At 40.3% G+C, this 22262-nt stretch overlaps 2 protein-coding genes across 2 annotated transcripts; one reads left to right on the top strand and one right to left on the bottom strand.

Annotated features, from left to right (window-relative positions):
• The first annotated feature begins 1244 nt into the window (after positions 1-1244).
• LOC111668072 (rhotekin-like) lies at positions 1245-16446 on the top strand. The gene is made up of 12 exons (XM_023424012.2): positions 1245-1436; positions 1877-1923; positions 1994-2047; positions 2210-2327; positions 2495-2740; positions 2841-2935; positions 3226-3332; positions 3423-3551; positions 5074-5239; positions 9280-9378; positions 10480-10567; positions 13456-16446. Exons 1-12 carry the CDS (start codon positions 1276-1278, stop codon positions 13460-13462), a joined length of 1317 nt encoding a protein of 438 aa, XP_023279780.2. The 5' UTR covers positions 1245-1275; the 3' UTR covers positions 13463-16446.
• arid6 (AT-rich interaction domain 6) lies at positions 16320-20329 on the bottom strand. The gene is made up of 6 exons (XM_023424011.2): positions 20212-20329; positions 19386-19542; positions 18944-18996; positions 18526-18623; positions 18274-18430; positions 16320-17957 (listed from the first exon to the last, which is right to left on the bottom strand). The coding sequence occupies exons 1-6, from the start codon at positions 20224-20226 to the stop codon at positions 16611-16613; spliced, it is 1827 nt and encodes a 608-aa protein (XP_023279779.1). The 5' UTR covers positions 20227-20329; the 3' UTR covers positions 16320-16610.
• Positions 20330-22262: the final 1933 nt, after the last annotated feature.

The following is a 22262-nucleotide window of genomic DNA, read 5'->3' as shown; positions in this document are numbered from 1 at the left end:
ATTTACAGCTTGTCAACAAAAATAAAGATTTCAATCTTCATTACAATGTCTGTTACAGTGTCCATATAGTAAAATAATAAATGCAACATCCCTCTCAACTTTACACTCTTGTGGAAAGTTCATTAGGAAACATGCTACTAGGTGGATTATCAATAAATACCTCTTACCAAGAAATTCCAAACACTGCACATGGACTGTGGAATAGTTTTCCCGCTGCTCCTTTTTACAGTCTTGCTCTGTCTTTCTTTCATCCATTGAAGAATAAGAAAATATATAGCTGCAAAGAAAAGCTAACACCATCTCTCTGCTCTGTGGTCGAACCAAGTCACCTGAAATCAGTTCAGTCTTTGGTGTCTGACAGCTGGACTCCATCCAGGGATTAATGTGACACACTAATTTAACTCAGAGTGGTAAACACTGGGTCGAGTTCTCATGGGAAAGGCCTGAGTCAGTGTGTTTGAAGCTGGTGCCCGCAGAAACAGCAGGGTGTGTGAAAGTTATAAGGCTGATTAATAGTGACCACCGCCTAATGTCATTGGTTAGTCATGTTTATTACTGTATATCATCAGCTGGTGGGGGGCTAGTAATGCTTTGGACTAAATGCTAGTAATGCTAACAATGCTAACATTCTCATGATAACATTGTTAATACGCTGATGTTCTGCAGGCATGATGTTTACCACATTCACTATCTCAGTTTAACGTGTTAGCATGCTAATAAGCACTGAACACAAAGTAAAGCTGACGCTGATGGGAATTAGTTTAGCAGGTATTCGGTCACCAGCCATAATTGGGCAAGGTTACTTCTTTCTTTTTTTCTTCCTGAGCTGAACATGAATCTTTATATTAAATTCCACGGCAATCTGTCCAATAGTTGTCACAACATTTCCAGAAATGGAAACCTCGTGGTGGTGCTGAAAGAAAATTCAGGGGAAGTCACAAGTCAGTACAGACGTCATGGGGAACATGAATGTCTGTTCAGATTTTGACGCCAATCGATCCAATAGATGTTGAAATATTTCAGTCGGGACCCAGGGCTACGCTGTTAGCTTAGCTTATTCACGCTTTGACAGTTTGACTGATTTATTAATCGTAATAATTCTCACTACCATCCTCCAAACCCTGAGCTGTATGTCTTCCTTTCTGTTCGATCAAAAGAATGTGAATATTGACAGTTTTGGTTAAAATAATATTCTTTTCTTCCCCCCCTCCACACACACATATTTATCTTGGGCAGGACAAAGAGGTGCTGAAGCAGATTGAGAGGGAGGTGCGAATGCGGGAGGGGGCCAGTAAGCTCCTGGCTGCCTGTTCCCAGAGAGAACAGGCCCTGGAGGCCTCAAAGAGCCTGCGAACCTGCAATGCCCGAATCCTGGCCTTGCTCAGCCAACTCCAGAGGATGAGGAAAGCTCAAATCCTGCAGAGAGTGGGACGCAGGTCAGGTGGAGTGCAAAGGGCATTTTATATGTATGGATAAATAGATAATAGATGCAGCAGAGAGGGATGTGAAGTTACACAGCGACAACAGCAAAAGCAAGTCAAGTGTTTGTGGACATTGTCTGCTACCAGCCACTGCAGGATAGACGATAAAGCTTTTTTCAACTGTCGAGTTCTTTAATTCAACACAGATATATGCTCTGATGTGAGGGGCTGCCTGGTTTATTGTGTCTCTAATTTATAGGTAACATTACACACATCCACACAGAAGTTACACATGTAGGCTAACAGTGGAAACTTTACATTTAAACAAAATACAATACAGATTTTAATCTTTGTGAAAGATAAAATGTTGAGTTTTGTTGAGACTGCATCAGTGTTCTGTTGCACTGTACTGCCTGTATGGACGGTTGGTAAATGTCCTACGTCTTTAACTGCAGGCCGTCTGAAGACACGGTGTCATGTGCGGGAAAAGTGGCCCTTTCAGGTGAGTGTCAACAAAAACACCTTGCCACAAATTTATATCATATCTCCTAACTAGTCTTTGCTCTCTGTAGACCTGCGAATCCCTCTCATGTGGAAAGACTCAGAGTACTTCAAAAACAAAGGAGGTGAGTTAGAGGAGTGGAAGAGGACTGATAAATGCGAATGTCTCCATTAAGTTTAATATTGATAAAAAAGAGAAAAAAATCTGTGAAAATATAAGTTTGATAGCGCTGATCATAATGCAAAGTCTTTTTTTTACAGTTTGTACTCTTGTTTCTTGCTTGCAGAGCTGCATCGCTGCGCCGTGTTCTGCCTGCTCCAGTGTGGCACAGAGATCTACGACACCGACCTGGTGATGGTGGACAGGACTTTAACCGACATCTGTTTTGAAGACACTGTAATATTGTACGTCAATCTCTGTTTAAGGCTTTTTTCTTTTTTTAGATACTCAGTTTTGTCCTTTCCCAATTTAAAGACATTTTATATATGTATGAATGAATGTGTGTGTGTGTGTGTGTGTGTGTGTGTGTGTGTGTGTGTGTGTGTGTGTGTGTGTGTGTGTGTTTGAACAGCAATGAGGTGAGTCCAGGGTTTCAGCTTCGTGTTGAGCTGTACAGCAGTTGTGCGGTCGTGGAGTTCTCCCCGGGGGCTCTAGGACCCAGGAGAGTGAGTCTTCTTGGGGGATCTCTTGGATGCTCCTCCGGGAAAAAGATCCGAGCCGCCTTCGAGTCAGCAGCTGTTTGTGGATCCGTTTCCAGTGGAGGAAATGTTGGACCTGGAAGTGTGTCCCCGCCTTTAAGCCCTGATCTGTCAACACTGTGAGGATGACGGTTCTCCCTCAAACACACAATAAAAGGGGAATATTTTATGGCTCAGAAAACAGTCAAATTGATTTTGCACAATGCTTTCTGTCTGAAGGGGGCCAAAGTATAACCTGCTGGCTCACACAACACTGACAATCGAACACGTACAGGAAGGTTTCAAGACGCATGATTTGTTGCTATCAGCAACAGGTGAGTTACAAATCCTCTCGTTTTATCTTCTCTCCTGTCCTCACCTGTCTTCTTGTCTCCTCTACTTGTCTTTTTTACTTTTTTGTCCCCTCTCCTGTTCTCTTCTTGTCTTTTCTTCTTTCCCCTCCTCATCTCCTCTCCTTGTCTTGTCTCCTTTTATCTCATCTCCTCCTCTCCTCTATTTGTCTTGTTTCCTTTCCTATTTGTCTTCCTCCTCTCCTCTTTTTGTCTCCTTCATCTCCTCTCCTCTACTCCTGAAAACTAATGCTTCATCTCTTTTTGTTTTCCAGAGGACAGTCCCTTCTGGTTGCCTCTGTTTGGCAACATGTGCTGTCGCCTGGCTGCTCAACCTCTGTGTATGGTTCAGCCGGCCATGAGTGGTCAACTCAAGGTTAAGGTGACTAGATTTTTGATATATTTTCCCATATTGTGGTGATTTCATCACATTATCATTCACGGGACTACTTTACTCCTTGCTCTCATTCAGCTCGGAGAGGACCTTAATTGCTCGAGAAACGTCTTCGGCGTCCTCAGGGGGCGAAGTCTTCTCTGCTATCAGAGTCAAGAGGACCTGGAGTCTGAGGACAAGCCATTACTTGCAGTCCCCATCAGAAAGGTTGGTACTAAAGCAAAGCCTCATGAATAAAGAGATGGATTCATTTAGGGTTTTGTCCATGTTGATTACAATAACATGCCGAGGCCACCGGAGTGCACAGGTAAATTAATGAAAAATTCCCCAGGAGAGGAAGCCTGTTGTAATGGTGGAAACATCTGAAGATTGGAAGATTTTTTTATGCACTTTAAACCTGATTCATTTCTGTTACACTCTGTTAGACGTATTATACAGGAGTCCAAAAAAGTGATTTAACCCCAAACTAAATGATACTCAGTTGCATTTGAGGTGTTTCTATTCTAGATTTAATACACACAAAACAATGGTGTAAATACAATGGAGGAAAGTCACTGAGTTCACTGAATGGACTGCTGTGTTTAAAAGTCAGTTTCTGGTGTTTTACTTGAAGGTTTGATATCCATCACAGTTATAGTCACTAGTTACTTCTCACGTTTAGTTTCACAATTAAGAAAAGTAATTAAAGAGGCAAGGTAAAAGCATGTGAACACTTTGGGTTGAACTGTTTGTTCTGAATTAATTGGTGACAAAAAATAGGATCAATTACAGTCAATCAATTTGTGCTGTGGTTAATGACACAATAATGATTATTATCTTTTTGTTTTTATTGAACACACCCATTGAACGTTCACAATGCTGGTGGAAAAATTAAGTGAACCCTTAAATTTGATTTCAAAACTGGTCAAGCCACTTTTGGAAACAATAGCTTCAAACAAAGAAAATTCCTCCTGATCACTGTACATGTCGGATCAGCACTTACTGTAAAAGCTGCTGATCAGACATGTACAGTGATCAGGAGGAATTTAAAACCATTCTTACTACAGAGCTTTTTTTGTTGATGTCAGTAGCCAAGGGGGTTCGCATACTTTTCCAACCAGTGGATGTTTGAATGATTCAGTATGGACCAGAACAGCACAACAGTTTGTGCGTTTATTAGTTTAAATATACATTGTGTTTGTTCATTACTTTATCTTAGATGAAAAGCTGATGATATTTTAAGACAAATTTATACATAAATGCAGAAAATTACAATTCTCTGGAGTAAAGTCTTGAGTAGGGAGCGTTTGAAACTAGTTCTTCCAAGCTCATGTTGAAACATGTGGTTCAACTGACAATGCTAAGCACTTGCTAACTTGCTAACACATACATGCACGCTATCATGCATTTAGCGTGTGAATGTGCAAGTGAACGATGAATAACATACAACGCCAACTCCCTTCTGTTGGTTGAGGAGGACCATCCCGCTTTTTATTTTATTTTGTTAAATGACCTGATGATATATGAAGCAGTTAAAATGTAAAAAGAAGTAGGGTCACATTCAAACCTATTCCCACAGATTATTTATTTTTAAAACATTGTTTTGTTTATTTTTTTTATCAGCAGCAGATTCACTATGAGCTTCTGTTAAACTACAGTGGAATCTGTTGGAGTAACTTGTTAATACACATGTAAGCGGTTATATACATATGTGTGTGTTTGTTTGTTTTTTTGGTTGTTTTTCTGTCAGGATTCCCTCGTTCGTGCTTTTGAAGGAGACGCCCTCCCCCCTCCCCAGAGTATATACATCAGCACACGGTGTCGAGGACAGGATGTAGCCTGCACGCTCGCCACGCACATACCTGAAGACACGCAGCGCTGGACTGACGCACTCCGGCAGCACGTCTTTAACATGAGTGAGGCATGCATAAACAACACAGATGTTTTTTATCTTAACAACCGAGAGCACTTATACTATATACCGTCCTTTTCTGTACCAGCTGCCTTAAACTACATTTAAGTAGGGCAGGGTTTGAAGTGAAAATTACAAGGTGGTTTTGTGTGCCCCATTTTTTTTGTCAATGAAATTATGTGTGAATTTAGGCCTCAGGCCAAAGAAGCAGTGATAATTACAAAACTATAACTGCTGCCTTTTTAATACAAGGAAGCATTCATGCTACTAGTTCATACTAGTTCTTCCAAATGTGTTATTGTAATTACAAGACAGTTTTAAGGTGGTACTGTTCAACATCTGCATTAAAACACACACAGGGATGTCCACCTTCATCCACAGCTGCACCCTTATTCCACCGAATTTGAAATTAGACAAACTGGTTTGGCTTCAGTCAGGCACATAATGTGTGTGAGTTACTCTGCTGTAAAGGATATAGGCTGTTTGTTTTTTTTAACCTTTGAGACACGCTAGCTGTATCTCCCTGCTTTCCAGATTTTATGCTAAGCAAAGCTAATCAACTTTAACGAGTAAATCCTCTCGTCCAGCCCAAACTGGTGGTTTCTCACACAAACAGCAGGACTGACCAGATGCTTCAGTATCCCGTAAGAAATATACTCGAAGCATGAGGCCACCTTAACGCTCTCCGTAATCGACTTTTCCATAATCAAACATGTGATGTTGACTCTTCAAAATTGCCTGTTTGGAATTCTGAAGAAGTTCCAGTGGCAGTGTCTTGTTCTACATGTTTGTTTATCTGCACACGCTCGTCTGATGTTATCGCAAGTGCAACAAACTGCAGTTTCAAATTGTGACCTTTTCTCACTGTTGTGCCAAGTTATCGTACAAGGCTTTAACTATTCCATGACAACAGGAACGGCTGCACGCTTTACATCTCAACTTAATTTGTCTAAGTCTTCAGAAAACAAAGCTCAACAGTGTTATCTCAGTGACTTTAACTGAAACTCAGCCAAGTCTCTATATATGCAAAATATAACTGCTGATACGTGCAGGACGGCATTCTTTAATGACATGCCATCAGGGACATTTTCATGTCATTTTATGTATAGTAACCGAGAGAAATTGTTTTTCTCATGTCTTAATGAGACCATGTTTAACTGCCTGTACTACCTGTCCTGAACAAAATGTAATTATCTTTTTGCAGGTGGGTGCCAAACGAAAGAAATATGTATCTATCAACCGCTCCCTTCTCTCTCCAGTCACATGAACCTACATTTGTGGCATGGTATTGTGGTATTGTGTTTTGATGTCTCCATTGTGTTGCAGAATATACACCTAATATTTATTATCTGCCTCCAGGGTGAGCTTACAGACAAATTACAATATGTGACACCCCTGTGATGTAGGAGAGAAAAAGCAGTTCTACACAGAGTAAATTAAAGGTTAAGGGGATTGGTGTCTTCATTGATTATAACGACACCCGAATGTTATCTTGACATTTCAGCCCGAGGCAATTTTGTGCGGCCTCGCCTTATGACAATCAGACATTTCAGAGTTTCCCAATTTTGTACATTGTAACAAAGCTAAACGTTACAGGGTGGCTTTGAGTCACACAGCCAGTGGCAGTAGTTTCATTTAATGAAAGTTCTTCCACCACATGTTGCAGAACAGTAAAATTTTGTGGAAAAATGCTAAATCCGCCCCATTATAACTCAAAAGACAAAAACAAAACAAGCCAACAAAAATATCACGGTGGTGTTGTAACAAGCAGCTGCGCATATTGAGGAAATTATTCAGCATGTAAGTGATATAATCCCTCTCTGGCTTCCCAACACTGTATTTGTTGGAACTGCAACAACACAGCCTGTAGGAATAATTAGGGTTTGGCAGGCAATATGTTGTTGTTTTTATTTCTGGCCACTTGAGGGAAAGAGAGACGAGCTGCGAAAACACTGATGTATTGTCACTTTTTTTTTTAGTTGATGTGCTGAACTTGTTGGTAAATTATTTATCTAGCAGTGATGGACATAGCTTTCAGTTGGAGTTGTGTTTCTTTCCACCTGATGACTCCAGTACTCACTGGCTCTTAAGCTGTTTAATGCTCCACTATGTTCACCAGCTTGTCGCCAACTTCACAGGTGTGACGTTTGGCGCTGGGCAAGTAGCGTTCAACTGTCAAAAATGATGCTCATGTGAGTGATGCAAAACAGTCAGATTGTTGACCGTGCATCCCAAACATTGATAAAGACATCAATTAAGTTGCAGAGATATTAATGACACTACTGAGGCATGTCTCGTCCTGAACCCTAGCTCCATTATAGTTTTTAATTGGACCACATACCATCAGCCTGTTCACAGATAATACCATGCAGCAATCATCCGCCTGGCTGGTGGCCACGGCTGAATTGAATAAAAGGTCACCGTGGGAACAGATACGTCGACATGGCTTTTTAAGATTTAGGGTAAAAAGGTGAACGACAAGGGAAAATGTTGAGTTCGAGAATGAGAATATTAGAGGGGTGTTTCTCACGGTGCATATTTATGGAAATCGGCTCAGAGGAAGAGACATTATATTCTCAAGTGCCCCAGTGCAACGGTAATTAGTCTTAGGTGTCCAAAGTTTTATACAGATAACAATAACTTGAGGGAAATTGTCAACCTGCCACATTAAATCACACAGTCTTGTCATCTCCTAAATATGCAAACATCTCAGGGACCTCCTCCACTACTTTGGTATAGAATTTTAAACTTGTCAGTTTATTTATTTTTTTAGAGGGGTGTGTTAATGAGAATAATTCTCAGAGGGAGCAGGGGGTCACATCTTCATCAGTGCTTAAAGAAAGCACATTTATTTCCTTCAATACTGCAGTTCTCTCTGACAGTGTTATTCATATACATAACAAATATAAATGCAGACTACCTCTGTGCACCCGGTGCCTTGTAACTGTCATGCAGACTTCCTGATCAAACAATTAGTGTGACACTGGTTTCAGATCTGTTGTTGTTAAACAAGCACAAGTTAGTGAATCCAAAAGGCACATACATTAACTTTTCTAATTGTCTTCTACATGCTTCCTTTGACAGTTAATCTTATCAGTGAGGAACAAATTATTTAATCAGCTTTAAGTTTTGCAGTTGCCTCCCTCCCCAGCCTTTTGACTGAGTGAGTGAGGCAAAGAGAGGGTAGATAGTTTGCATTTCTTTCATTAATTTCCTCTACTTGTTCAAGTCCCTGCCACAAGGGTGTGTCTCTTAGTCTGCCAATGCAAAATGAATTAAATACTGTGCACCTCGGGGCTATTATTGTAACTTATTTATGCCTCAGTGAATTAAAATAAACCTTTGATAAGGGAGTGTTTACGGGGATCATTTGAATTTTGTTGCAATCATTTTTGTTGTAAGTGAATACGTGTTTGTCTCTGCACTTATCATTTTACTTTGGAGAGAAATGATCTTTGCAAACTCCAAAGTAGAGGAAAATTGGTACTAAAACTGATTATATTCACTGAAGTCACCAAATCTATTGAGCTGAAAATAGTGCAGTAACTGTCTTATGAAAATATGCAGGGGTTAATTCTTTGTATATGTACTCTTCAGTTATTCTCCTGCAAAGGTCACTTATCTTGCACGACAGTCAATACATTTCCCATCACGGTCCTTCCTTAATTTGAATCAATTCTTAACTAAATGAGTCCAGCTCATTAAATGTCCAGCTGTCTGCGTGCAGCGCTCACTCATGCTCACAGTTTTCCTTTGCGAAGTCGAGAAAAACAGTTCAAGGCTCAGTCAGATTTAAGGTGCGGGGCTGCGAATTGTCTTCAAAGACGCTGGCACAAGACAAACACAAATAGTTACTATGATAATGAGGTCGTCAAGCGTTATGTTTGAATACCTGGAAAGGTATAGCATGTGGTTTGACGTGTTTGACGAGAATCTCACAATTCGACGGCTCATTGAGAGACAGAAGCAGACAGTACATTAATTGCTGACAAACTTTTCGCAGTTCTTCTGCTTTAAAATCACTGCTCATACTATTTGTTGCAGGCCAGTGGAAGCAGTGCTGCGATCACCTCATGAAGATTGAAATGCCGAGCCCCAAGAAATCCATCGCAGCGAAGCAGGGATCACTATACCATGAAATAGGTAGTGTAACACACAGAGTGACACCTGCATCATATACTCACCATATGAAGACTTAAAGGACTTTACCTGAAGTTTAGTCTGAGCTCCTCTGGTGGTGCACGTCTGGCCACCCCAAGGTCTAGGTTAAAAACCAAAGGAGACAGGGCCTTTGCTGGCAGGATCCCTGAACTCTGAAACGACCTACCAGAGGAGATCATTTCCTCCTCCTTCCTCATTTCATCTCACTTTTTAAAAGACACATTTTTATAATAATTTTTAATTTAATTTACATTTTACTTTAATTTGTTTGGATGTTTTATATTTGAATCGTGTGATATTATTACTGTCTTTAGTTTAAATGCTGCACTATGCTCACCAGCTATTTGCTAACTCTGTGAGCAATGTAATGCAGATTTTTAGAGATTTTGAAAAAAAAGTCTCTATTAGTGCAGTGAGAGTGAATCTAAACAGCAAAGCTGAGGGCTGGAAAACACCAATAATGATGTGAAAGAGGGAATTTACTTATCCATGGATATATCAGAATGCCATGGTCAACTAGCACCTGTCGCTCTAAACATTAAATGTGTCGCCTCTTTTGTGTGGGCTTTGTCTTCTGCTGCGGAAACACTGAAGTCTGGCCTGAAAGTGGACAAACAGGTTTTGAGCAAATCTCAGGATCTAAAAGAGATAAATGACACTGCCCAACAATGTCCCAGGACAAGAAGCCAGACGCTGTTGACGTTAACACCTGCAGACAGAAACCCATCTGTCATGCTGATCAGAAAATATACTTACTAAACTCTAAAGCAGCAACCATGGAGAACGAACGTGTTAACACCTAAGAAGTGGGTGTGTTGTTTGAATAACATTTTTCTTTCTATAAGAACATTCCAACCATTAAGAGGGACAGAAATTCTCAGAAGGAAGAGATGAAAATAAGGAAATAAGAATCTGTCTCCAAATCCCCCCCCCCCCCCCCCCCCCCGTCATCGAGCAAAAATTTCAGTCACAAAGGGAGATGTTTCAAATATGTGATCCAGAGCTTGATATGTTTTAACAGTAAATCGAAGTCTTCCGTATTGTGATTTTCCTTTCTCTTATTTTTATTTTTATTTTTTTCAGTAACACCCTCCTCTCCCTGGGAGGGCTTAGTGGTTCCGGACTTATCCTTAGAGATCCGCACCTTGCTCTCCTCCTACTACAAGAAAAAGTAAGCTTTCAGTCACAGAGCACACGCTTCTCACCAAGTACATTTTCTTTTTACGCTTGGGCAACATGATTTATTATCTTCCGGGCGAAATTAATACATGCTCCTAATGCTCCTAATGCTCATCGTGCCATACATAATTACTGGTTTGTTGTGGCAGTCCCATCAAGGCTGGCATTAAAAGCTGTGCAACACCAAACAGGACATGCTTCTGACTCTTGTACAGTATGGGAATGACAGATTTGTTTAGAGGAACAAAAATGTGTGTTGGAATTTCACCCTCCTGCACTGATACAAAAAAAAACAAACAATGTTGAGTGAAGAAGCAACTTCCTGCCCATATTATCCTTTAGATAACAATGAATATTTTTGCAATATGATGCATAATGCATGCTGTTTTAGTCTGCTTTATATTAGTAGTTGTATTAGGTGTGAACTGCTCTGTGAAAGGATTTGCATATTGTGCATGATTCAATCGTTGTAATTATATATTAGGGTTGAATTTCTTGTTCATTCAGTTATCATGGAGAAAGCAATAATGAACTATGACACAGGTCACAAACTATTCTTTAGTTTCACCCAGTGAGGCCACATGACTTAAGAGATGACATCATGGCTTAGCGAGACAAATATCACCTTGACTCAAACACATAATGGTCCTCTTATACTTTGTGGGCTATGTCATCAAACACTGATAATTTGACTTCTTAGGATGGCAAACACCCAAACTTACAAGTTTAAGTCCGTACACAATGCACCTGGTTGTGAAATGCTACAGATATTGTTCAGCGGTGTGATGGTTTGTGTACAGACGATGGTCAAAAGATGTCCCAGAGGAACAGGTTGTGCTGGAGACTTTTGATAGTTGATATATGTGAAGTAACAAGCTAAGAAGACTGGCTCCAGCTTTTACAATGCTGCCTTTGTGTAACGTTGGAAATGTTGTTTTTCTTCATTATTCTAGTAATGAATCAGCCCTCTATACCGTGTGCATAACTATACTATAAATGGCAGTAGGTTGGACAGCAGGTAAATGCCAGCTAGAAACCTGCTGACGTGCTGTGATTTTCCATATGTGTAGTGTAGTGATGCTAAAAGTGGAGCAATGTTTTCTCTTTTCCTGGTTTTAGTGTCATTTTGCTGCGACATTTTGCACCAGTTGCAGCTGGTCGATCTCTGGTTTACGCCAGTGTAGTGATCCAGTCGTGACGAGGCACCGGCACGTAAAACAACTGCTGCCTTTTTCTAAAACATAAAACGCATCAAATGTCAGATGATGAAAACAAGACACTATGAGCTTATTATTACAGGTTTTTTTTTTTTTTTTTTTTTTTTTTTTTTTTTTTTTTTTCCTCCATAGGTTTGACCTTTTTAAATACGGCATCAGTGCATAACTTAATCTACTGCGTGCAGTTTTCTGGGCATGTGACAAGGAAGTCTAATTTTATAGAGTTCTCTGTTTGAGAAGCTGCACTTAAGTCTGGTCAAATGAGAATGCAGCAGTCTCCAGCATCTGCATTCAACCAGAGGTCGTTTGAGACTCTGAGAATTGCAGTTTCTGTGCTGTGATTTTCTCCTATAATCAGGCAAAGTTTTTTTTTTTTTTTTCCAACACTGTTGTCTGACAGGACTTTCACAAGCTGTGATGAGACTGACTTTTCTCACAGATTTTGGCAGTAAAAGGAAGCTCGGAAACTTGTCTGAAGTTGCAGGCAGAGGAGTCAAGGCCAGCTTTTTAAAGAAGAGGCTGGAGACGGACAGTCTTGAAGTCGTCAGGGACACAGACATCAGACAGAGAAATGTTCACACCCCCAAACTTCTAATAAAAATATGTGTTTCAAGCATAGTACAATTTCCGCTGGTAACAAGGGAGAGAGGGCTGAAAATGGGACGACTGGGGAAGGGGATGTCGAGTGGACATGTTGGATTAAAATCCAGTGGTTTTGAATGGCCTTCAACAATATTGAAAAGAATTTGCTTGTTAGCCGTAATTAAATCTGAAAAATATCTGAAAAAAATATTTCCGTGTCGCACTCTTCACATGTTTATCGTATGATGTCAGCAGTATCTTCATCTGTTGATAGTTGCTGATAGTTTGAGTCGAGTGTTTTTCCACCAGCGCTCCACCCTCTTGCTCTGTCTTTAAAGAAAGGCAGATGAGTCACTGCTGAGTTTCTAACTGTCAGTGATATGCATTCAGAGTTTGATGTAATCTCCGATCTCTAAAAAACAAACAAACAAACTACTAACAATGAATTTCTCTATGATGCTTGAAATGCATTTAATATAATTAGCGAGAGCATTTGTGAATTGGGTATTGCTTTGCTAATGAGAGGTTTTGAAAGTGCGAGCAGTGTAATCGTACCACATGACTGGTTCATCAATGGATGATTAGCCTAAATGCTAAAATGTGTAAACCCCACACCTTACCCAAAATACTGCATTGTTTTATATAAGTTTGCTTACTGGGGATACATTTAAAAATACGTATTAGATGTGAAATACCTGTCCAGGTACTCACATCCTTGTCACAGTGATCGGGCAAATAATGTGTGAAGTATGTTCTGATGCATAAAGGGACTATATCCTCATACCAGCCGATACGCTGATTAGAAATTGGCAACCTCCGAATTCAGGTTGTGGTTTTCACACATGAATAGTTTCAGATGTCAAGAATATGTGAAGTGTTTTGTTGTCAACTGGAATTTTAATTGTGGTGCGTGTTTCAGAGAAACTTCCAGTGCCAATATCCTTGTCTTGCAGATAATTTCACACAGCTCATTAGACACCAAAACAGAAATACATGTCAACCGATAAAGCAAGCACCGGCATCTTTTGAATAACCTTGCACTACATTTCTCTGTTTTTTTTTATGTTTTTTTTTTTCACAGTTATTGATGACCCTGCCACAGTTGGAAGGAGGAGTGAGAGGCTCGTCTGTGTGGTTACCATGCCTGGTCAAGAAAACGAGCATGGACATGATAAATGGTGCTATTTGAAAATCTGCAGAGGACACATCCAAACTTACTGGAACATCAGTTATTTTTCATTCCTCTAGCTCTGCTCCATGAATCTTAACTGTTTACCCAGTCTGTAATATTAGTAGAAAAAGGAATGAAAAATGAATAGCGTGAGTCTGAAATCCCAACGTAAATTTTCATTGTAAAATCCAGAAAAATCTAATTGCACCATTGTATAGTAATACTGGACATTTAAAGAGACACCAACACATCTACCAAGTGACCAATGATAATGATTCTGTACATTGATGTGGACATTTTTCACAAAATTTCAAACACACCTCTGGTCTCAAGTGTATAATCAAACCGAATCAAACCGAAACGAATCAACACATTGACACCCAACGCCCATTGACGCCCGTCATCATGTTGATTGTCCAACCCACATTTGTTACTATACTATTATTAGATGATTACATGAATACTCAGCGCCCATAGGTCAGACCTCACCTATCAACATCATCAAGTACACACCTGCACAGTTTGGTGACTGCATCTTGCTCTGTTGAGTCGCTGTCATTGCAACAAAAGTCTTTCCACAGACAGACAGACAGAAAGTCAGAGAGACAGACAGAAAGAGAAAGAGACAGATAAAAGCACCTGCCAAAGTGCCAAAACCACCTCTGTGGTACTTCCCGCTACAGTAGATTTCTCCACATTGTGCCATGATGAGACACACACACACACACATACACACACACAGGGAATCAACCTGCTATCACTCTCAGATTGATTGGCAGGTCATTCAATACAGGGACTAATGCTATATATCATTTGTATTTAATGTTTCCTGATGCTATTTAAGGTTTATTCAAATTAATAGTGTGGTAATGCATTTTTAATGAATTTTTAGTTTGACAGCCAGGCAGTCATACTGACACTGAACCCACAGAAGCAGTTTGGCCTGCTTTGTATCTTTTGGCTGAGTCTTTAGACTGGCAGCACCCGTCACAGGATCCAGCAGTGGGTTCGCCCCCGACACAATGATGGGCACGGACCTTGTAGCCACGCCTTTCAACTTCATACATCATATGTAGCTTCCTGTAGTTTTACCTGACACAAACAGCTACCTCTCAGCAATATAAAGGAAGGCGGAGCAATTAAAAGTCAATAAGTGACTTTTAACAACAAAGGTGGTTCGTTTCGATTAATTTTCTGAATCTTCAGCTCGTTCAGATTCAGTCCAATAGCGACACGCTGCCTGGGTTCAGTTATCGTGTGTAAACTGATGGCAAAAAACAAATAAATTGAAACATTTTTTAATCTTTTACATCATAAATCTGGAATAGTTGAAGGGATTTGAACACTTTCAAAATACTATGTACTCATTTTTATTGTCTTATTTATTTAAAATGACTGATAACTCCATAAACACACACACCACTGTATACTGTGTCAAGTGCTTCTTAAATTTTCTGATTATTATTCTTAAATTTGAGCCAATGAAATGAGAACAATGTCCGACTATTCAACCTTTGCTCGGAAATGTGTAGGTCTACAACGTGCAAGCGCCATATTGTGTAAGGTCTGGTGCATATACTGAGCTGTCTCTGTGACTTGTGGAACTCAAAACAAAAGTATTTCTTGCTGTTGAAAACCAAAAGCTCAGGGAATCAGGAAACTTGGCCACAGAACAGCAGCAAAATTCTTGCCTTAACATGTTCATACTGGATTTCTCAAATCTTCAGTATCAATTTTTTTTCCCAAGCATTTTTAAACTTCAATGATGCATCTAATGCAATAAAAAGTCGGTATCAAGGTGAACAAAGCAAACAACAAAGGGACGGTGGAATCAGTTTCTAAGCTGATGGTTTAGTCAGTATCGTCCTTCTGGTTTAAAGTTCTATTCAAATTAAATATATTTTTAGAATGGTTAAACATAAGAGATATCACTCCTTTGTGTTGTTAATAACTAAATTTTTCATCCAATAGCTAATCACTGTCTTCAGTTACAGTAATGGGCGTGTCGGTTCTCCAAGTTTTTTGTCACACCTAAAAATTCCTCACATTACACATCTGTGAGAATCTGCGAGTGCTAATTACAGCAATAACAGCAACAACAACATAAAAGCAGCCTGCTTATGTAAGCTCCACACACGCAGGTATGACAAAACAAATAAAACACAAAGATTACTGAAGCACAATGGACGTGTCGTCTTTTTTCAAATTAACACACTTTCCGGTGCTTTCACACAGTGAGTCTATGAAATGATAAAGGCCAGAAGCGGCAGATACCAGGTTTGAATTTGAGCGTTCAGAACCAAGGATTCTCTGTGCTTATTAAGACAAACAACACACACTCCCTTCCCTCAGGAGACTGAATATTTGCCAGTGATTTACCGCATGGAGGAAACTACTAGTGTTATATAATATTTTTTACTGGCTATTTAACCAGTGGAAAAAAAACAAACCGGTGCAACTTGACAGACAGGTGTGCACAGCCTATCAAAAATTATACTGGAAGATTGTGGTGTTAATAAAATAACGATGCCATTCTGACAATCTTTACCACACCTCTTACTGATTATAGCTTCAGGCCACCAACTGGTTTCAAGGCATGAAAATGAAGCAATGGCAGTTACGCTTGAGACACGTCTATGTATGAATTTTTAAAGTTTGGCAAAAAGTAATAAACTGTTTGAATGGATTCATGTTAAAACACTTAGTAATAACGTAGTAATAACGTAGTAATAACGTGAGGCCAACAGGATGACAAAAGAGTCGTGAAACATTCATTTGTTTATGTGAATTTATTTAGATTTACATTATAATTAGCATAAAAACTTTAAAATGTACATTAACATATACAGTTAAGACATTTCTGTACAAAAGTAATAAAAAGGCACATTGTACTTAAATCAAGCTCTGCTTCTGGTGGATTATTATTATCAATTAAATTATAATTTTCTTGTTAATTTGATACATTGTCATTTTGATTATATACATATTACAGAACTTAGAGAAGATGTGGGACAGGAAAAAGCTTTAATGTGGTGTTGGAGCATCAGTGTTCATGAACTGATCTTTCACGACGAGCTGGAGATGATTTTCTTCAGCTTCATCACCTCTTCAGTGGTGAGCTGCAACAGAGACGTGGAGCTGGAATTCACCATTAGCACAGAGGAGGGTCCGACCTCTGACCTCTCCTTCCCTCCCCTGGGTGCATCTTCACAGTAGGACTTAGTGGCTGTAAAGTCTTGCTGAAGTGTGAGGGGACTAGAGTCAGTTTTCACATGGGCCACTGTGTCGTAGGCATCCCAGTAGCTTTGGGGTTTGCAGCTGTAATTCCTAATAAAATCCTGCTGGTCAACTGGACAGACGTCCCGGCTGGATGCGTTTTTCAGAATGCCACCTGAAGGCTTGTAGCTGGTGAAATGATTTTGGCTCGTGTCGCGGTGATTACCACTGGTCTGGATGGTTGCTGTGGGGCTCGGCGCGTCCCTGTGCCTCAGCCGTAGGTCCTCAGCGGCCGGGCTCCAGTGTTGGGGACTGGTGTGGATCGACCGGTTGGTGGGGTCGGAGCAGTTCCTCTGTCCAGACTGTTCTTCCTCAGTAGGGAGGGCATGTAGCTGCTTAGCTCCGTGCATCGTGGCTGAGGACCCATAAAGCTTGAGCCAGCTGTGAAGCACGGACAGTGGTATCTGGATTTCCATCTTGCCTCCGTTGGCTTGAGGGAGGCTGGGCAGAATGTGACTGAGATTGAACCCCCTTCCCTCTGGACTGCCCTCCCTCTCCTCTTTTGGCCAGATTGTAAAGTCTGTTTTTGGAGAGCTGGGTTTTTGTGCCGTCGCTGTGGCGCCTTCATCTGTCCTCGGCGTGGGAGCAGAGTCATACTCAGGGCTGCTTGAGGCTGTTATGGCTTTGACATCAATGACATATGCCTCCCTTGCTTTCGCAGGATATGGATACGCTGTGACTCCAGCGTCTGCCTCACCGTCCTGCGTCTCACATCCTTCACTTCTCACCACCTCTGGGCGACGAGGGGTGTACAGAGGGAAGGGTTTGTTCAAAAACTTTGGGTTCTTGCTGGATGAAGGTGGAGCGAAGGATGACACGGGGCTTCTGTTGGTCTCCTGACTTGGTGCTTTAACGCTAAGGTTCAGGGGCTCCGCCAATCCAGATGAGGTCTTGTATTGTTCTGCCAGGTGGCGCAGGTGCTCCAGCGGCTCCTTAACCCTGTCCGTTGGGCTCAGGTTAGGCGTATGGAAAGTGAAATTGGACTCGGGGGCAGAAAGCCTGGGGGATGTCAGCACTGAGGAGGAGACGGGGATGTACGGGGGCAGGACTTTGTGGCTCAGGGGGTAGTAGGGAGGGTAGTGGAGCGGTTGAGGGAAGATGCTCCCATGTGGATCTGACTGGAGGTTGTTGGGGCTCTGTTGGAAAGATGAGTGTTCGGTCAGAGGCTGAAGGAATAGTTTGACATTTTGGCAAATAACTCTTTGCTTTGTTGCTAAGCTAACAAGCTGCTGCTTCAGCTACATGTTTACCATTCAGACATGAGAGCAGCGTTGATCTTCTTATCTAATTCTTGACATGAAAGCAAATCTATTGTTCAGTGCACTCTACAAGAATAAGTTGCTCAGAAAAATAAATCTAGATTTGAAAAATCTATTATTATTTAATTGTAATCACATTTGTGTTTCTGCAGAAGTGCTGTGCAGCTTTTCTTGTGTATAAAGTAAAACCAACCTGGTGCATCCGTATCGATAACAGTTTGCGTTTGGCTGGTCTCTGGCCGTCATTGTCCTCTTTGTTGTAGTCGGCGTAGAGGAAGTGCTTTGACTGATGTTGAGGTACGGCACTCATTAATATGCCTTTCATATTGCATTCATACGGCAGCAGCAGCCTGCAAGAGTAACGCATAGATGAAATTAAAACCGTTAAGGAAACAAACCGTCCAGTCTCGCCCTGACTAATGTAAAACGTATCGTTAAAACTCACTTCTCGTAGTGTCTGCGGGTGCACGTGGCTGCGCTCGTGCTTCGAGGGTTTCCTCCAAGCCTGTTGTAAACTTGCTTCCACATCTGCTGAGCAGTCACCTGGAGGAGTGCAGCACATGATTTACTTATAATTGCATAATTATGAATTATTTATAAGACAATTATTTATTTTATTCCATGTTTATTGGTACAGGAATAAATACATAGCATGGACCAATGTCAAATCCCACAGCATTTACAGCCGAAGCTAATTTGCAATGCACGTCACTACGTCACCTTTGTATAAACGTGATTAAATGTAAATATAAGAAGTGTTCACTCTTACTTATAAATAATAACTTATTAAACAAATAAATTAATAAGTAAGTTAAGTTATAAATATAGTAATAGTAAAACTTAAATCCGAAATGTTTGATTACCTGGTGGTATCCACCCAAGTCTCTGACGGTCTTGAACATCACAAATAAATCAACTGAAAAATAGTGGAAAAATACACACAATCAAATACACTTCAAAAGTTGAATTTAGGGTTAGTGGAACTTTGGATCTGCTGGTTTCACGATTACTGAGGCCAAAGAATATTTAGTTTACAAGAAACACAACAAATCCTCACATTTGAAAATCTGCCATTAGAGAAAATTTGGATTTAAAAATATTTAAATGACAAATTGATTATTAGATAGCATGTGCATTTATTTAATGTCAATGAACTAATTAATTATTTGACTTAAATACTGAAGTCTATTAGTAAAGAATGCTGAATGACATCTTTTGCTATGTGTGTGTTTCTTCAGACCAGTTCGACCTCAGAACTCGTGTTTTAAAACGTGATAAAAAATGAATACTGTTTAGTAGAAGTACTTTGTTTGAAGCCCAGGTGCGGGATCCTCTCTATCGGTGTGTCTCTCTTCCTCATGAAAAGGTAGAGATCTTTAAGGAACTGGTCCTCCGTGACGTCCTCTGCCAGCTCTTTGCCCCTCTCCTCTCGGGTCTCTCCGTGCGCCATGTCCGCGTGTGCCTGGTTGACAGACGGGGAAGGTTCACATGTAACAGAACTGTGATAACACGACCCACTTGCACAAAACACACACACACACACACACACACACACACACACACACACACACACACACACACTCTAAACCTGAGCTGCTCCGGGAACAATGCCTCACTGTTTTGAGGTCCCATGCATCATCGTGACTGATGATCATCAAACATGTCCAGGTTTCGTCCATATATCAAATTATACACATGTTTATACAAGACAATGTCCCATTGATATGAGACTCAGAGATGGTGTCAATGTATTATATTATCTTATACTCCCTGTAACATGTCAACAAACACATGCTCACTTAGACTTAGAATATATACATTTATCATATTATATTATAAATCATATTCATGCTTTTTAAACACGTGATTATAATGATGTGAATATGATATTAATAAGGACATTAAGCAAACACTTCCCTGATTTTTATGCTATTACTTTTTGTGCGTATTAAAACAATAAGAGTTACAAGAGAGTTACTGCAGGTCAACTGCATGTTACCCAAAAATAACTAGCGACAGCAGCAAGTGACCAGAGACTAGTGAATCCTGGCACCATAGTTATTTTTTCTTTAAATTCTACTTAAGGAAATGTCACCATGTTCTGGATCGTATCAGAAACACGGTTCCTCACCTGTGTTGTTTCCATTGAGAGAAGGATGGATCATATTATCTCATTGCCCTGGTGATCAGAGAACAAGCTACTCTGTTGTGTACGTTGCTGTTCCCTCCAGTGAAGTACGACTGACTAGGAATCACTGCTGCCAGTCATCAACGTCGTGTCAGTCCCACACCTGACACAGGTGGGGTGGGGGTGGGGGGTGTTCACTCTAACGTCTTCCTGCTGAGATTCATCAAACCAGTTCGACCTGCTCTCAAGCATGTTCCTTAAAAAAAAAAAAGAGAGAGAAAAGAAAAGCGATGCACTGACAAGGTCCACACGATATTGGCAGAATTACAAGGAAACCGGTGGGACTGTGTGTCGAGTAACAGGAAGTCTGTTTGAATAGTTTAGGGGTTTACAAACAAGGACGAATGAGGGTCAATAGAATAGAATCAGTCTCTGTTCATTCATAAATAGATGGATTTCAAATATGAACAGCAGATTTTTTTTCACTGCAAACACAACAGCATAGAAAATGTGAGTGTGGGTGTTATGATTCTGTATCATAATGCTGTCGCACATGCCATGCAAAGGTAGGGCCCATCATTTTTGGTAATTGTGGTTTGGAAATTATCAGTGATGAAAAACAAGTTTCCACGTAGTCCAGATTTTATTTTACAAACATTTATTTACAGTTGTATTGGTGTTAAAAAAAAAGAAAAGAAAACATTTTCTGAAATGTAAAATATTTTTTTCAGTCATCACTTATCAGGAACTACTTGTTGGTTCTAGCCTCTCGAGAGAGGTGCATCTCATGAATGTGAGATTTTCGATCACTATCCACCCGTTGGACCTTGCGGTTGGGACACATTGCATAAGAGCCAGTTAATTCTTTTAGTTTGAATGCATCTTTCAAAACAAATAATCTGCGTCACACAAAGAACAGTTTAAAGTAAAAAAAAAATTAGAATAAATAAACAAGGGTGGTGCTTTATAACACTACCAGAAAAGAATTAATACCAAACAGGAACTGCTGCTGAATTATTGTTGAATAGTGAATGTGGTCACTGAGAAGGAATTCTTGGATGCCAAAGCGTGTGTTTTTGTAGGAATATGACACCTGTCTACGATGAAGCCTGAAGTCTCTCCTCTGACAGACAGCATTGTTCAGATGTAGTTCTCTGGGTGTGGCGGGGCCCTTATCAAAACACAACGCGATGTTTGTGTATTCAGTGTATTAAAGTTACAAGGGCACAAATATAGAAACCTGGCATGGCAGTTGGAAGAGAGTTGGTGAAATTTAAAAGTCAATTAATCCTCTTCCTCTCGGGATTACTGGCATTATTATGTTGTGAAATGCTCCTGTGGTGATGATGGATGTTTTTCAGATTTGTCTAATTTGATTTCACCTACAAACAGTACACATACTGAAACAGCACAGCAACGCAGTAATTTCCCCATGGATAATACGTAAAATATGAATATATGGTAGAAGTTGAATCCTGATGCATGTACAGGAACTCAAAAGTGGTTTGGTTTTGACTTTCTGCTTGGAAGAAACTGCTCCATGAGTCGCTGCTGTCAAGGTAAAGAGGTCCAGAAGATAAAGGGAGAAGAGATGAATGGATTCCGACCTATAGAAAAAAAATAGACTATAGGTGGGGAGAAGAAGTAAAAGAAGAAACAGACCTGGATAAGCAGAAGCTTTGGAAGATATTCGCTTGATTTGTTGAATTCATATTGCGAAAGCCTCATATTATCTTCAGATAAACCCAGGCCCCTATGAGGAGGAGGAAAGATTACAGCAAGTTAAACCTGTTGTCATCTTGATATAGGCACCTGACTGCCGTGGACGTGTCTTTTGAAATACAATGTATAGATCTCTTCGTATGAACACAAGGAAAGATGACATCAAGCATGTTCATATGGGCACCTGAACCTTTGTGTGAACTGCTGTGAACCCTTCCTTGAATACACAATGTACTGAGCCCCGCCCTGTGCAGTATATGATGAAGTTACTTTACATGTTTTTGGCACTGGTGCAAGTCCAGTGTATGACAGGGCTGTTTTTATTGGTCATT

The sequence above is a fragment of the Seriola lalandi genome, unplaced genomic scaffold (assembly GCF_002814215.2).
Source record: "Seriola lalandi dorsalis isolate HSWRI2012SDOR001 ecotype SW California unplaced genomic scaffold, Sedor1 jcf7180002054695, whole genome shotgun sequence".
NCBI lineage: Eukaryota > Metazoa > Chordata > Actinopteri > Carangiformes > Carangidae > Seriola > Seriola lalandi.
The sequence above is the reverse complement of the archived record's forward strand: the minus strand, read 5'-3'. Positions and strand labels throughout refer to the sequence as shown.